Source organism: Macrobrachium nipponense, chromosome 21, assembly GCF_015104395.2.
Source record: "Macrobrachium nipponense isolate FS-2020 chromosome 21, ASM1510439v2, whole genome shotgun sequence".
Taxonomy (NCBI): domain Eukaryota; kingdom Metazoa; phylum Arthropoda; class Malacostraca; order Decapoda; family Palaemonidae; genus Macrobrachium; species Macrobrachium nipponense.
In genome coordinates this window covers 65,558,145-65,574,952 of record NC_087212.1, presented here as the reverse complement: position 1 = coordinate 65,574,952, position 16,808 = coordinate 65,558,145, and the positions used below count along the sequence as shown (strand labels likewise).

General features: G+C 41.9%; 1 protein-coding gene across 1 annotated transcript in view; it reads left to right on the top strand.

The window, feature by feature from the left end:
* The window catches only part of LOC135198099 (prolow-density lipoprotein receptor-related protein 1-like), an 875,913-nt gene that overhangs the window by 760,772 nt on the left and 98,333 nt on the right, over nt 1-16,808 (top strand). The window contains 3 exon segments of the mRNA XM_064225548.1: nt 48-205; nt 361-454; nt 16,558-16,712. Of these exon segments, the coding sequence (XP_064081618.1) occupies nt 48-205; nt 361-454; nt 16,558-16,712 (407 nt within the window).

Genomic DNA, 16,808 nt, shown 5'->3' with positions numbered 1-16,808 from the left:
GGTTTTATGTGCAGGTAAAGAAATTTAATGATTTTTTGAATTTTCAGAGGATGAGTGCTATGATCCTTGTTCTACATGGGATTGTGAGAATGAGGGGGAATGTCAATTTGAACCAGGACCTCCTAAGAAAGTGTCTTGCAGATGTCCCCCAGGATACTCTGGCCCTAAATGTGAAGAAACAGTGTGCCATGGTTACTGTGTGCATGTGAGTATTCCTGTACATCTCCCATTTTGTGATGCAACTTTTCAAGTAGAGTCTGGTGTGAACATGATTTTGAAGTATTTGATATATTGATTTAGGAAGAACAAATTAATGTTCATTGCTTTCATTTTTATTATTTTGACATTTATTCTTTTTAGGGTGAATGCAAATTGCAAAAAGGTGCTCCTGTCTGCAAGTGTGATGGTGGATGGTCAGGACCTAAATGTGACATTAGCATTTGTCCTGAAGGAGGTAATATTTTATTTCCTTTCAAGTGTTTTGATAATTGCAACAGAATTTATAACATTTAACCCTTCAGGAATGGGCTAAATATATATTAAGCACACCCCAGACTAGGCAGACTTTGAGACTGGCCAATTTAAGAAAAAAACACATCATTAAACACATCATTGGAAAGAGAAGATATGCAAATGCACATGGTATAAGATCAAAAAATTTTCTGTAACATCCGTAGGAAGTTGAAAGGTACTCTTTGCAACCCTTTTTGGGGCCTCTTTTACAAGGCACTCATAATAATATGCTAATTTTACAGTTATACACATTTTTTCTAATAATATCTTTGATTTTATTTTGTAAAATTATAATTACAGCTCACACAATATCATAACAGATAAGAACTAAAACCAGTAATAAATTCTGTATATATTTATTGTAAAATATGTGAGATTTGTTTACTGAGATGGGGAGACTGTAACTTTTTATGAGGTGTGTATCTTTTCTAACATTTCTTTGCACTTTTCTGTGCAAAATTATGATTATAGCTGACATACTACCATAAAAGATAAGAACGAAAACCAACAGCAATCTCTGGTTGTTTTTATGAACAAATAAATAAAAAGATTGTTATGGGATAGAGAGCAGAAATACAGTCCCCATCAAGTCTTAGGGCACTGATCTCTCTCGGTCATGTGCTGAGCTACTAGATTTGCCATAAGTCATTTATGGACCATTGAAGTGAAATGGACATCTCTCCCACTAAATTCATCCAAATTGTATGCTGCGTACCACTCTTCACCCAATATACGGACGCATTGTCAGAGCTCACAAGATTCCTTACTCTCATCTGCGATTTAACCGGATCCAGCTAGGTGCTAGAAATTATCCTATTGTTAAGACCTCAGGTTTGTATCTATGAAAAATACAAATTGTCTTTGAAAATTTGTCATTTCATATGAGTTAGCCCGTCATTCACTCAAAAGCTGATATAGATCATCATATGAGCATGCTTGTCCATTAAGAGATAATAAGATAAAAGTACTTTATGTTTCAACTTCAAGAACCACATGTAAGATTTAGACTTCAAAACATGCACATTACATGAGTCTAAAAGCAATAAGTGTGATTTTGCCAGTTCCTGACATCATTTAGCATATTTCAAAGCATTGTACAGCCTTCCTGCTATATGTTTTATTCAGCCTCGGCTATAACCTGCAGTGTTAATTTACTGGTATTCTTTCTTAAGATCTTCATTGCTTGAATGATGGACAAAATTGCAACTACTTTATATCTGGGTTCGACCTGTGTCTGCCGGTGAAAAGTTCCTGTAGCTCACTTTTCTAAGTATAAATAGATCCTAAATATACCAGAGAAAAAGCTAGCATGGTATGCTGAAGTTACTACCCTCAGCTCGAACACCCCAAGGGCGTCGGTATAAGCATAAGGGTGAGTGGAAGCCACTACTCACAGGTCTTCTGCCAATTAGGGGATTCCTCTTCAAAGTCCCTCCCACGGCAAGAGCCGTTACAAAGGCTACTCCCCTTACCTTCCGCTCACTCTCGCTACTACTACTACTACCCGCCCGCCATCTTCATTCCTGTAATTAGCATTGCGAGTGCAACACCCGTCTCAGAGCTCCCTTAGTGCTTTATCCAGAAACCAGCGATGTCCTCTGTGGAACTTCCTCCTTCATCTAAGTTGAGTATTCCAATTGGTGTTTTCATAATTTGTATCATTACGATGCATTCCATTTGTTGCCTTCGGCCCCTTAGAAAATGTTTGGGGGGCTCCGGTAGTTCATCTGCCATTTTGGGAGCATCATCGGAGTACGTGTGTTGTTATTACTCGTTATTTCCTTTTTATTTTTAATTTTATGTTAATTTTATATACATTACAGTCATCACTGACGTTTTTTCGTATCACGTACTTAATAATTTAGCCGACCGAGTTCGGATTGGTTCGGAAGGAAGGCCTAACACGCTCATGACGTCCTCTGAGGTTTCTAAAGAAGGGTTGATTAATTTATATTCTAGCCTCTGGCTTCCCCCAAGCTTCTCATGAGCGTGTTCGTGCCTCTCTGTGCGTAATTTTATCACATATTATATATGTAAATTTGTTAGGCTACTAGTAGTCTATTGTATTTATCATTGGAGAGGAGAGAGTCCTCTCTCTCTCTCTCCCGATGTGAGACATGCATGCGTTATTGTTTAATGCGAACCAGATAGGTACTTGATTTTATGCACGTTGATGATTTTCATATCACTGAGAGGTTGGAAGAGTTGCTTCCCTCCCTGGCTTACCCGACCAAGCCTAGGCTAGGTTTTGGAAAGTAGGCCAGGTGCCCCTACCCCTATACCCCTTATGCCTCTCCCCCTGTCTGTGCTACGGTGCTGGCGGGGAGGATATTAAGGATAGAGAATCCCTCTCTTATCATATTGTTGGACCTATCGTCCCTACCTGTCCAGGTCGAAAAATTTGAATTTGGAGGGTTTGGTCGAGGGCCACCGTCCACACCATGATGTCCTTGGAGGTTATCTGGCATACCTGATCGGTTCCGTAGTGATCTCGGAAGGTTAGGCTAGATCCATACTGGGTATTCTCCTTTCATCTTATGTTCCTTTTGCAACTCTTCCATGATGCCTCATTATTATTATTATTATATATAATTTATTGTATTGCTTGTAGATTAAGTGGTCTGGTATGTACATCGTCCTGGCCTAGCCTCCTTTATTATAACCTTTAGTAGTAGGCCACAACCTCCCGTTTGAGAGTGATCACCGATCGGTCGCTGTACCAATCACGACGGGCCTTAGGCCCAGTTGGCCTACTACCCCTGTAGTAGTAGGCTACACAGCCTTCAATAGGTGCCTATCTCTGATCGGGTTGGTGGCCAGGCGATCACGACCGACCACCCCACATACATACCACCCCTCCCCCCCTTCCCCCACTTCCTAGCTCAGCTCTGCCTGACGCTGGCTTATAGCTCGCGGTTCTAGTAATCTTATCGATGAACGACCGCTCGAGCTTTTTCACTTAAGTGACGAAGAGGGAGGTTGGAGCGGTGGGGTTACTGGTATTATATGTAATCCCTTATGTCTCCGAGTGGATAGCTCCGCCGGCTCCGCTGCTCAGTGGTCTCTCTCCCCAGTTGTCCTCCCCCGGCTACGGATTTGGGCTGGGAGTTATGCTCCCCCCTAGATGTGTTCAGGTTCAGATAGAGGAATTACCTTCCCCTGATCCGCTGCTTCAGCCCGTTTCCGCCGGCATTACTTATGACAATGAGAGATGAGACTTTGAGTAGGCTAAGCTATGGGGACTACTCTGTTGATATCTCCGGACCTTTAAGGTGCTGATGGAGTGACTCACCCTCACACCCGCCACCGGAGTTATTGTACTAAGTTGCCGCAGCTCAGTTTCCGTTCTTGTGTCGTTCCCCACTCCGGTGGGGACAGTGGATGGGTCAGGTATTCGACTGCGATAATTCGTAGCCTTCTGATTCAGCCGACCGTAATAGAGATTAGGTCCTTCCTATTCTCCGGTCCGGCGGGTCTCAGATTCCAGATACTGGACATACATCTACCTTCCGAGGACGTTATCAGGAGCAGGCAAATACACCCAGAGTTTTTCTTTTATTCATTCAATGAGTTGAAATCATTTAGTGTGTAAGTCTTGAACCAATATCTAGGTTAAGGTGCATGCTCTCGCCGGAGTTAACTCCGGCATTTTGTGCTAATACTCATAAGAAATTTTCAACTTACAGATGGTCCGTTGTCTTGTCAAGCGGTAGGGTGCTCCGCTACCCTCGGCAAGCCCTACGGCCATGTAGTCTGCCGGTCGCACGCAAACTGCGCCGTACAACTTGAGCACTACATGGTCTGGCAACCGGACGCGTGCACCTTCTGCTATGAGATGGTGTCTATTCTCTCTGATGGTTAAGTATCCTTACTGCGTCATTTGCATGGATTTTCTGTTTCAATAACTTAAGAAGTTTCTTATAGATACTATTCCCCGAGTGGAATGTTAATTCGATTTCCTCTCGTACAGGCTACCTTGTCCCTCCGGCATGAGGCAAGGGTGGCGCTTAGGGGTTGGGTGTCAGGTTTTGGGAAGAATGCGCCGGCGGGACAGCTGTACGTCCTGGCTGAAGATCTGTGCTCCCTTCTGTACCCGGGGGCCATGGCTACGACGGCTGTTCTGGTGCACATTGCCAACCCCATCATAGAGTCCATCCAACTGGCGACGCTGCCCATTCCAGAGGAACAAGATTGTGACCTGATGACGGAAGAGGTGGAGGCCATCAGCCTTCACCGCGAACCAATGGCCACCGAGGAGGAGGTAGGTGGGGAGGTAAGTGAGGCAGGTAGTCTCTTAAGTCCTACTCCTTCTTCTTCCTCTTCTTTCCGGGGCTTCTCTAAGTCCACCTCTGCTTGGGAAGGATCGCTTTCGGTCATTCCCAAGGTTAAATCGGAAAGACCGAAATCCCTTCCAAAGGGATCGAAACCGACTCCGTCAGCGGCGACTAAGTCGTCGTCGGCCCCGCAGCCGTCGACTTCTACTGCCAAGTCGCCTGCTGCCAAGGATTCTCCCCCTCCTAAGGGGTCGAGAGCCAAATCCGCCAAATCCAAGGCGACAGAGTCCGGACTTAACCTTCTAATGTCGAAGGTTATGGAAGTGGTTGACAAGAGGCTTGAGTCGATACGACTCGCCTCGGGATCAGAATCCTCAGGCCAGGCAATAACGTCCCTGACCAAGAGGATCAGACCCCTGGAGGAGATGATGACTGGATTCCTCCATTCCAGAACCCCGGCTCTGTCCATGACAGTGCCGGATGCGTCAAAGCTGCCACCATTCGACAATAACAACACGTGGCAGTTGGCTTTACATGCCCCATTCTCAGATGAGAAGTTGACAATCGAAGGGTGCGGAACCCGTCTGTTGGAGGACTTTGAGCTCTTCCTGCCAGGTCTTCAATTCCCATTCCCCGGATTTGTCAGACTAGCAGAACATGCGCCAGTCAGAGTAGACAAGGTCCCGAAGGAGACAGTGATCATCCCTAGGGATCAAGCTCAAGCTGTTTGGGTTCGAACCCTCTCCGACTGGGGTTGCGTTAATGCCAAACTAACGCCCCATAAAGGTAGCTTTACAATGTTTGTGACCCCAAACGGAGTTCCGTCGCCCTGTACATCCAAGGTGGCGAAACTAACTATGCAAGCGGTGGCGGAAGATAAGCCCTTACCAGCGCTAAAAGAGACAGAGGCTACCTCTCTTCTCTTCCCCGCAGATGTGGAGTTCTGGAATGACACTCCGGCTACATTTACGGCAGGTAAACTTGATCCGGATTGTGCTTCCACCCTATTCACCGAGAAGCTGCCTAGGATTCCGGACCACTTGGTCAAAGCGGAATTAGAGGCAAGGACCAGATTATGAAGGTCTATCAACTCTGTCACTGCAGCGGAGTTGGTAGCATCAACCTACACTGAAGAACAGTTGTTCCAGGTCCTTATGAAAGCTCTGCTACAGACTTTCCAAACGGACCTGTACGATTTTGTTATGGCGAGATGAGCATGCAGGAAGTACGTCCTGGTGAGTGCCTCTATAAGGCACGAGCCTAATAGACTCATAAAGTCCTCAATATGGGGCGAAAATTTGTTCCCGAAAGACGAGGTCAACAACATCTTTCATGAGGCAGCCAGAGCCAACCAGAGTCTTCGGGTCCACTGGGGACTTCCTTCCAAAAGGAAGTTTGATGGCCCCGGACACCAATCCAGACCCAAAAAGAGGCCAAGGAGATTTCATCCTTACCAGACCTCCCGTCCTCAGGCGGTCGTGCAAGCGGTTCCGGTCTCTCAGGTCTGTAAGCCTTCGACATCTAAGGCTCAACCGCAGCAACAGTTTGTCCTAGTACAAACTCCGTCGGCTCAGTAGCCTTAGACCTCGACAGCCATAGTGACCTCCCCAGCCTTCAACCCCTCCTATGAGTCGCAAGACGCATTTTGCGGCTACAATAGGCATGCCGGAAGTAGCAAGGCCAGAGGTGGCGCCCGGCTACGAGGCGGACCAAGAGGTAGAGGCTTCCGTGGAGGCAGAGTTAGCAGACTTGCAGCCAGCCAGTGAGAACCCGCAGGAGGGAGGGAGATTATATCTCTTCTGGGACCATTGAACCTTCAGTCCATGGGCCCACAGTATAGTCTCAAAAGGTCTGGGGTGGAAATGGGAGAAAGGGCCCCCTCTGCCAATCAGTTTTTACCTGATTCCAACGGCAGACCTTATAGACTATACCAAAGATCTCCTGCAGAAGAAGGCTATAAAGAAAGTAAAACGCCTAAAGTTTCAAGGACGTCTGTTCAGTGTCCCGTCTCAACTCATACATTCAATGAGACAGATTTCGCATGCTGACCGTCTCGCAGGTGCGGACCTTACTTCCCCATGGGGCCATCACCACCTCTATAAATCTTACAGACGCTTACTATCATGTTCCGATAGCAAGGAACTTCTCTCCGTACCTAGGCTTCAAGCTGGGAAAGCAGGCTTACTCATTCAGAGTCATGCCGTTCGGGCTCAACATTGCGCCCAGGGTATTCACCAAATTAGGAGAGACGACAGTTCAAGAACTAAGAACTCAAGGGGTAATGTTAGTAGCCTATCTAGACGACTGGCTCATTTGGGCAGCCAACGTCGACGAGTGCCGCAAAGCAACAGCCAAGGTGATAAAATTCTTGGAATTTCTGGGGTTCCAGATAAACTAGGAAAAATCTTTTCTCGTTCCGGCTTCCCGCTTCCAATGGCTGGGAATCCAATGGGACCTAAACAAGCACAAACTATCTCTCCCACCCAAGAAGGTCAAGGAGATAGCGACGGCTACAAAACAGTTCCTCAAGAACAAAAAGGCTTCTCGGTGTACCCAAAAGAGAATCCTAGGTTCACTACAGTTTGCATCGGTGACGGACGTCCTATTGAAAGCCAGATTGAAGGATATCAATCGAGTCTGGAGGAAGAGAGCCAACATCAATCTCAGGCCAGAACCTGGCCAAGTCAGTACTACTGCAATTCCCTCCGCTGTCTCTAACTATCCACACGGACGCATCTCTGAGCGGTTGGGGAGGATACTCGCAACACAAGAAAGTCCAGGGAACGTGGTCAGATATGTTCCGCCAGTTCCACATCAATATTCCAGAAGCGATGGCAGTTTTCCTGACCCTAAAGCGACTGACTCCGGCCAGAAACAGTCATATAAGGTTAGTCTCGGACAGTTTAGTAGTAGTCCACTGCATAAACAGAGGAGGCTCCAGGTCAAGCAAACTAAATCACGTATTGATTGCGATATTTTTGTTGGGGGTGAAAAATCATTGGCACCTGTCAGCAACTCACCTGGCAGGAGTAAAGAATGTTATCGCAGACGCACTTTCCAGGACAACTCCGTTGGAATCGGAATGGTCCCTGGACAGGAAGTCGTTCCGGTGGATTTGCAATCAAATCCCGGACCTTCGAGTAGACCTATTCGCCACGGAATCCAATCACAAACTACCATGTTACGTGGCACCCAACCTGGACCCACTAGCTTACGCCACAGATGCGATGTCCATAGATTGGAACAATTGGCAGAAGATTTACCTATTTCCACCGGTGAATATTCTGATGAAGGTCCTGCACAAGCTAAGATCTTTCACAGGACAGGTAGCATTAGTGGCACCCAACTGGCTAAAGAGCAATTGGTTTCCGCTTCTTCTAGAACTGAATCTCCGGCCCAAACGGATCCCCCGTCCAGAACTGACACAGGTAGTACAAACTCAGACTGTGTCAGCTTCCTCAAGAATTCTGAGTGCCCTAACTTTATGGACTTCATGAAGTTTGTGGCCCAAAAGGACGCTAGTATTGATCCACTAAACATCTTATTCATAGAATCAGATAAAAGAGAATCAACGCTCAGGCAGTATGATTCAGCAGTAAAGAAATTGGCCATTTTTCTAAAAAAATTGAGCTGCTCAAAATATGACTACAAATCTGGCAATTTCATTCTTTAGATCTCTATTTGAGAAAGGCCTAGCCGCTAGTACCATTACTACGATCAAATCAGCCTTAAGGAAGATTTTTCAGCTTGGCTTTAATATTAACTTGTCAGATTCATACTTCTCTTCGATTCCAAGAGCATGTGCCCGTCTGAGACCAATAGACCACCCTCATTCTGTCTCTTGGTTTTTGAATGACGTACTTAAATTACCCTCAGACACTGATGATGAGTCATGCTCATATGTAACCCTTCTCAGAAAGACCTTATTCTTAATGGCCCTGGCTTCAGGTGCCAGAATATCTGAACTCTCGGCTCTCTCTAGAAATCCAGATCATATTGAATTCCTCCCGTCGGGTGAAGTATTACTATCCCCAGATCGGAAGTTCTTGGTTAAGAATGAGGACCCACAAAACAGGTGGGCTCCATGGAAAATTATTCTTCTGACACAGGACGCAGCATTGTGTCCTGTCGTTACCCTTAAATTCTATTTGGCCAGGACTTCCGAAAAATTCTCAGGCTCCCTTTCCATTAGAGAGAAAGGTGGTACGATTTCTCTTAACCCTTAAACGCCGAAGGGGTATAGTATTAAAAATCGTCTTCCGTGTGCCGGGGGGTCTCGGAGTGAGCGCGGAAGCGGAAAAAATATTTTTTTTTTTAAATCGCAGCGCGCTTAGTTTTCAATATTAAGAGTTAATTTTTGGCTCCTTTTTTTGTCATTGCCTGAATTTTAGTATGCAACCATCAGGAATCAAAAAATTATCATGATGATATATAAATAATGCGATATATGACAGGGCGAAAACAAAATTTCATATATAATTGTATTCAAATCGCGCTATGCGCAAAACGGTTAAAGGTAACAAGGTAATTTTTTTTTGTAATGTACACTAAATTGCAATCATTTTGGTATATAACACATTGTAAAACAATAAAAGCAACACAGAGAAAATATTATCACAAAATGATGCTTGAATTCGTAATGAGCGGACGTAAACAAATATTTTTTTTAAAAATTCACCATAAATCTAAATATTGTCCTAGAGACTTCCAATTTGTTTCAAAATGAAGAAAAATGATTGAATATTACTATACTGTAAGAGTATTAGCTTACAATTGCAGTTTTCGACCATAACTGACAAGTTAAAGTTGACCGAATGTAGAATTTTTATATATATTTTTTTATATGCAATTATTTCAAAAATTAGAAAAGCTACAACCTTCAAATATTTTCCGTTTTATTCTACATAAAATTGCGCACATTTTCATATATAAAACTCTATGAAATGCCTAATATGAACGGAGCAAATATTCCGAGAATGCGACGTACGCATTTCGGAGATTTGCGGTTGAGAATCCGCGCGCAGAGGGAAGGAAAGTTTTTTTTTAAATTCACCATAAATCTAAATATTGTGCTAGAGACTTCGAATTTGTTTCAAAATGAAGATAAGTAACTGAATATTACTAGACTGTAAGAGTTTTAGCTTACAATTGCGTTTTTCAACCATTTTGGTGGAGTCAAAGTTGACCAAACGTGGTTTTTTTTCTATTTATCGTGATTTATATGCAAATATTTCAAAAATGAGAAAAGCTACAAGCTTCAATTATTTTTTTTTGTATTCTATGTGAAATTGCACACATTTTTATATCTAAAACTTTATGTAACGGCTAATTTAAAATGGTGCAAACATAACCACAATCGCACATATGATTTTTTCGGAAGAGTTACCGCGCGGACGTAAAGAAAATGTTATTTTTTTCATAAATTCACCATAAATCGAAATATTGTGCTAGAGACTTCGAATTTGTTGCAAAATGAAGGTAAATGATTGAATATTACTAGAATATTAGAGTTTTAGCTTACAATTGCGTTTTTTTTACCATTCCGGTAGAGTCAAAGTTAACCGAAGGTTGAAAATTTGTCACTTATCATTTTTTATATGAAAATATTTCAAAACTGATAAAAGCTACAACCATGGGTTGCTTTTAGTTGTGTTGTGCATGAAATTGTGCACATTTCCATATATAAAACTTTATGTAATGGCTAATTTTAAAATGGTGCAAACATTACCACAATCACACGTATGATTTTTTTTCAGAAGAGTTACCGCGCGGACGTAAGGAAAAAGTTTTTTCATAAATTCACCATAAATCAAAATATTGTGCTAGAGACTTCCAATTTGTTGCAAAAGGAAGGTAAATGATTGAATATTACTAAAATATAAGAGTTTTAGCTTACAATTGCGTTTTTCAACCATTTCAGTAGAGTCAAATTTGACCGAAGGTTGAAATTTTGGCACTCATCGTTATTTATAGGAAAATATCTCAAAACTGATAAAAGCTACAATCATGAGTATTTTTTTGTTGTATTCTACATAAAAATGCGCACATTTTCACATATAATACTCCATGTAATGGCTAATTTAAAATGGTACAAAAATTATGTCAGTGACGAAATAATTTCCTAGATGTGTCACCGATACTTTTTTGTTCAGCAAGAAAGAAATTCGCGCCTGCGTAACGATTGTAAACAAAACAACACCTTGATCCGTGAACTCCCAGCATCCCCCAAGGCGCTTGATTCAAGAGTTTTAGGCTGGTAGGCCTATAAGTATTTTTCCGCGAATTTTAAAAAAAACTTTTGTATGTCGACATAAAATACGTCCAGTCGGCACCCGAGAGACAAAAAATGTCGACGTAAAATACGTCCATTCGGCGTTTAAGGGCTAGAGGTATTAGACAACAAATACTCTACTTTATTAAACAAGCCAACCCAGATTTAGTCCCACACGTCCATGACACCTGAGCAGTGGCTACCTCCATTAACTATTTTCATTATATGAATTTCGAAGACCTGAAGAAATATACGGGTTGGAAATCTCCAACAGTATTTAAACGCCACTATCTCAAGAACTTAGAGGCCCTTAAATTCTCAACAGTGGCTGCAGGGAGCATAGTCTCCCCTGAATGACCGAGTCTTATCAACTCCTTCCCTTAGCCCCCTTTTTGTCAGTTCTTTTTCCCTTTAATACTCTCTCCTTCCTACCTGTCTCGCTCGTATTCCCTGCCAATCCTCTCTCTTCTGGGCCGGGCTGGTCGGTTTGCCATCCCGTCACTGGAACATGTACATAGTGTTGAGACTATATTGGTATCACTGACCTGTCTGTACATACCTTTTGTATATTGCTTCAGATACCATTCTATTATATTGTCTTATTATATTATCTTATTATTACTAGTTTTAAGCCATAGTTTAAGTTCTAGTGTAATTAGTAAGTAAGTAAATTTTCTGCCTTATTACAGCGCATTAAATTTATTCTTTAAAGTGAACCTTAGGTTTCATTATCCCCTTTTTACATACTTGTTTGGTATCTGTTAAGCTTGGATGGGAATTCTCTGATACTTTTTCACTGGCAGACACAGGTCGAACCCAGAAAAGGGATTTTGACAAAGGAAAAATCTATTTCTGGGGGAAGACCTGTGTCGTCTGGTGAACCCATCCCTTCTTTCCCCACCCTTAACCAGTCCAAGCTTGGGTGTCTATTCCAGGAATGAAGATGGCGGGCGGGTAGTAGTAGTAGTAGCGAGAGCGAGCGGAAGGTAAGGGGAGTAGCCTTTGTAACGGCTCTTGCCGTGGGAGGGACTTTGAAGAGGAATCCCCTAATTGGCAGAAGACCTGTGAGTAGTGGCTTCCACTCGCCCTTATGCTTATACCGATGCCCTTGGGGTGTTCGAGCTGAGGGTAGTAACTTGAGCATACCATGCTAGCTTTTCTCTGGTATATTTAGGATCTATTTATACTTAGGAAAGTGAGCTACAGGAACTTTTCACCGGGCAACACAGGTCTTCCCCAAGAAATAGATTTTTCCTTTGTCAAAATCCCTTTTATAATGCAGTAAATTAAATGAGGGTATGTGATTTTGCCAGTTTCAGACGTTGCATTTGCTTCCAAAACATTTTGGAGTCTGCTGATTAGTATTTGTTTCTTCAGCCACAGCTATAATACCTCCTGCTTAAATTTAGTGGCATAGTACTTTCTTAACACCTTCTTCTCCATTGCATGACAGATGAATAAAAATGTATTTGATTTTTATTTATGGAATTACATTGAAAATAAGCAAGTTTTTTACACGATAAGTGTAAACATGTGGTAGTTACAGTAACTAACTATTTCGATTCTGTTTATGTCAATACTTGCTGTTGCTTTATTCCAGTGTTTTGCATGCAGCTGCAGTGGTTGTTAGTTGTAAAAAAATAATGAATTCTTACACAAGCCTGGTAAGCTTGGTTGAATGTATGATGATTTGCACTTGTAGCTCCTAGACTTATTTATTAGTTAAAAGCTAATAAAGATAAGCCTTATTGGTGAAATCTATCGAAAACGAGACAGGCATGGGAAGCCTAACTTAGTATAATCTACCAAAAATGAGAGACCTGCACATTAAACATATCTGTATGTAATGTAACGAAAATGCTTCTCTCACTAGAGTACATATTATATAATGAAATGTTTTGGAGAAAAAATTTTAAGGACCACATGATACACTAGATCAGATGACACATGATTTTATACAAAAATTATGGTTATTTTTTATGTGTATATTTTAGCTTAACAAAATGTTATTGTTGGAAATTATATGTGCTTGTGTATTTGGGAGCAGCCTTCAGTTCCAAAATCCAAAAAAATAAAAAACTGAAACACAGCTTTTCCCAAGGGTTTTGGGTAAGGGATTGTGATACATGATGTGATGTTATATTTTGGCACATCATCTTTTCAACATTTGTTGATGGATTGAAAATATTCATTACAAGTGTAATAAATTTCACATGATGACACAGGCAGTTAATTATTCAACATGTTCATTAGCAACAGTTCATCAGAATAGTTTAACAAGTGTTTACAATGCCATTTTGATGCCATGGTAATAGTCTGCATTAAAGATGTAGTCCGTAAAAGGTCTGCATCAATGTGTTCGAGTTGAAAGCAGCTTTCCTGGGTCTTCAGGAGTTTCAAGCGAGGGTAGTGGGTCACTCCGTCATTTTGATGTTAGCGTAAGTGACCAAACAGTGGGTTGGTGTCTTACCAACTTCACTTATTGACAGTTGAATTACACCAGTGAGCAATCAACTCAGTGGATCTCATGACCAGGTACATTCCGTGTAAGAGGAATGTGGTGGCCGACAAGCTGAGTCGTTGGAGTCAAGTATGGAATGATCTTGGCATGAGGGCATAGCAGACAGACTATTCCATCTATGTGGAAGACCCAAGTTAGACCTTTGTGTACACACTTCATCAGGAAGCTAGAGGTCTACTGTTCATTGGTCCCAGATCCATTCGCTGTGGCGGAGGACACCCTTCAGCATCCTTGGGACAGTCTAGATATATACACCTTCCCTCCGTTCTGCCTGATCCTTCATGCCCTGAACAGAATGATGGGTTCCAAGAATCTTGGAGTGGTCCTGGTAGCTCCTTTGTGGTCCCAAGCAGAGTGGTTCCCAGACCTTCTGTCTCTTCTTTTAGAGGTGCCGAGAGAGATTCCTCCTTGGTACAACCTTCTTTGCCAACCTCATGTGGAGAGGTACCACTAGTCAGTAGGGTCCCTATCTCTTCATGGCTGGAGACTGTCGAGTATCTCTTGTGAGCAAGAGGTTTTTCTTGCAGAGCAGTGACTCAGATGTCTTGCTACCTCAGGAGATCTTCGTCGGCTGTGTACCAGGGCAAGTGGGCCATCTACTGTGATTGGTGTCGCCAGCGGAGTTTCTCTCTACTTGGAACTTCTGTTCAGCAGATAGTGGACTTTCTGATTGTCCTCAAAACAGAGAAATGTCTTTTTGTGTCTGATATCAAAGGCTACAGGGCTACCTTGGGATTAGTCTGTCTGAAAGACGTGGACATTACTTCATCCTGGGGGATCTCTATGTTGCTCACCTTGGGAACTCAAACTTCCTATATGGGACCTTACTTTGGTTCTGAGTAGTCTCACTCAAGTTCCATCTGAATCATTACGCTAATCGTCAGACAGGGAACTGACTATGGAAAATGTTTTCCTTCTTGCTTTGGCTTTCTCAAAAAGAGTTGGAGAGCTCCATGGTCTAGATTATGATGTAAAACACACCAGGGATTGGTGGGGTTGGCAGTCTTTACCTTTTGAATTTGTCCCGGAATTTATGGCTAAGATTCAAAATCCCTTGGAATTTTTTAACAACGATCCTCAAGAGTTACTGCTTTGTCCTGTCAGAGCACTGCATTGTTATCTAAAAAGGACTCGCCACCTAAGACCTAGGTATCGTAGACATTTTGTTAGCATGAGCCAAGGCAAGAAGGAAGTGTCCAAGAATACCATTTCATTTTGGCTATGTGAAGTGATTAGGGAAGCCTATTCCTCATCTTCAAGTTCTGTCACCAATATTGTGCATGCCAGAGCACATGACATCAGAGGAATAAGTTCCTCCTTGGTTTTTAAGAAGAACTTGTCTGTTCATAGGATTTTGCATGCTGGTTCCTGGCTTCTGCAAACCACTTTCGCTTCCTTCTAACTAGAGGATGTTGCCCACAGGTCCTTGGACGCTTTTTCCTTGGGTCTGCTGGTGGCTGCCCAACAAGTTGTGTAGCTCATCCAGTGCCCCTAGCGGGACAGTCCATATCATGCCTAAGATGGCCGTGTGGAAGAGAGAAAGAGTGAGATGACTGGTCTCTTTCCCTATTTTCTTCCCTTTTTTCTCTTCTTCATTCCTATGGGCAGTTTGAAGATTTGACAAATCATAAGCTGGAACTGGCATGATGCAGGTCTCTTCTCAGTAGCTTATACTCTTCTCTCAAGCAAGGGGAGTGAAGAGCAGCGACAAACCCTTTGCTTCTGGCCAACATGGTTTGTTGCTTGAGCAGATATGGTTCTCTTTGACTTCCATGTATGCAGTGAATCTGGACAAGTTACACTGTATTTACTCCCAGTGGAATGAGCTTTAGATACCTATATATCTAACCTCTCACAGGCTTAGGCCCTCTTCTTTAGAATTCTCATTTCTAGGAAGGTGTGCCGAACCTCCAGTCAGTTCAGGATTCTCATACCTCCCTCCAAGTATGAGTCTGTCCTATTGTTAAGACCAAAGGTTTGTTCCACATATGAACAAATGACAAATTTTTAATTAATTTGTATTTTTAATAGCTAACAAACCTGAGGTCTTAACATTGCTGAGGTTTTAACATTGACTGCCCACATCTACTCACCCCTCTTGCAATCCTGGGTGGGAAGAATCCGTCACAGTTCAAGCGTGGTCACTAACCAGCTTCCACCTCATCAATGCTTTAGTTGTCAGTTGCCAGAGATTCCTTGCATATACAATTTATATTGTTTTTAACCAGTTTCCAGCTGGCACCAGAAGATTTATCCTATTGTTAATACCTCAGTTTTGTTAGCTATGAAAAATATACAATAAAAAATTTATCATTTTTCAGAGAAAAAGATAAGTAAATCATAAACTAAATAACATGTTTATTATTTTAGTGCTATTGAAAGGGATACTTCATTATTAAACACTCAAAAGCTCAAGTACGTACTGACTTCTGTGTTCCTATGTATCGGTAACGTTTTTCCTTTTAAACTTGTCAGGTTTAAAAAGTCACTGTTACTGATTGACTTGAATTAAGAGTCATGATAGCAGTATCAGTTGTTGGATTATGAACTTTGTTCACTCATGTGGTTATGCTAATTAACATCTTAATGGAAAAATAAACCATTTGACATTTGACCAGATCTTACAGAATGAAGTGCAGATATTCGATTGCTTGTCAGTGATTTTCTGTTTGTCTGTAATGTTGTTTATCACAGTGTCTGCATGCTTCATAAAAAATCTTTTAAAAAATGTGATAAAAATGTTACTGATAAATACAGGCATAGAGCTTTTCATTCATATTTATGTGTGATAATTCTAAACTGTTTCATTTTTACATGAAAGTTTTGTGAATAAACATGAAAGTACTTGTACAACATTTTTGTTCTGTCCATTATTTTCTTGTGATATCTGTTTGTGATATTTTTAGCACATATATAGTACATCTATACACATATACTATACTGTGATATTTTTCTCTATTGAATCTTTTTTATTTCAGGAACCCAGTGTTATACATCTTGTGACTTATTATCCTGTGAAAATAATGGTACATGTGCAATAGCTTCAGGAAGTAGTAAACCTTTCTGTAGATGTCCCCCTGGATATCATGGTGAAAGGTGTGAGCTTACAGAATGTGACAGGTTCTGTGTACATGTAAGTATTGACTGCCCAGTTGGAATTATCAAATATGTTTGCAGAATAAATTGATTTCAAAACAAACCCTTTACTTATGATGACTCAATTTTATGT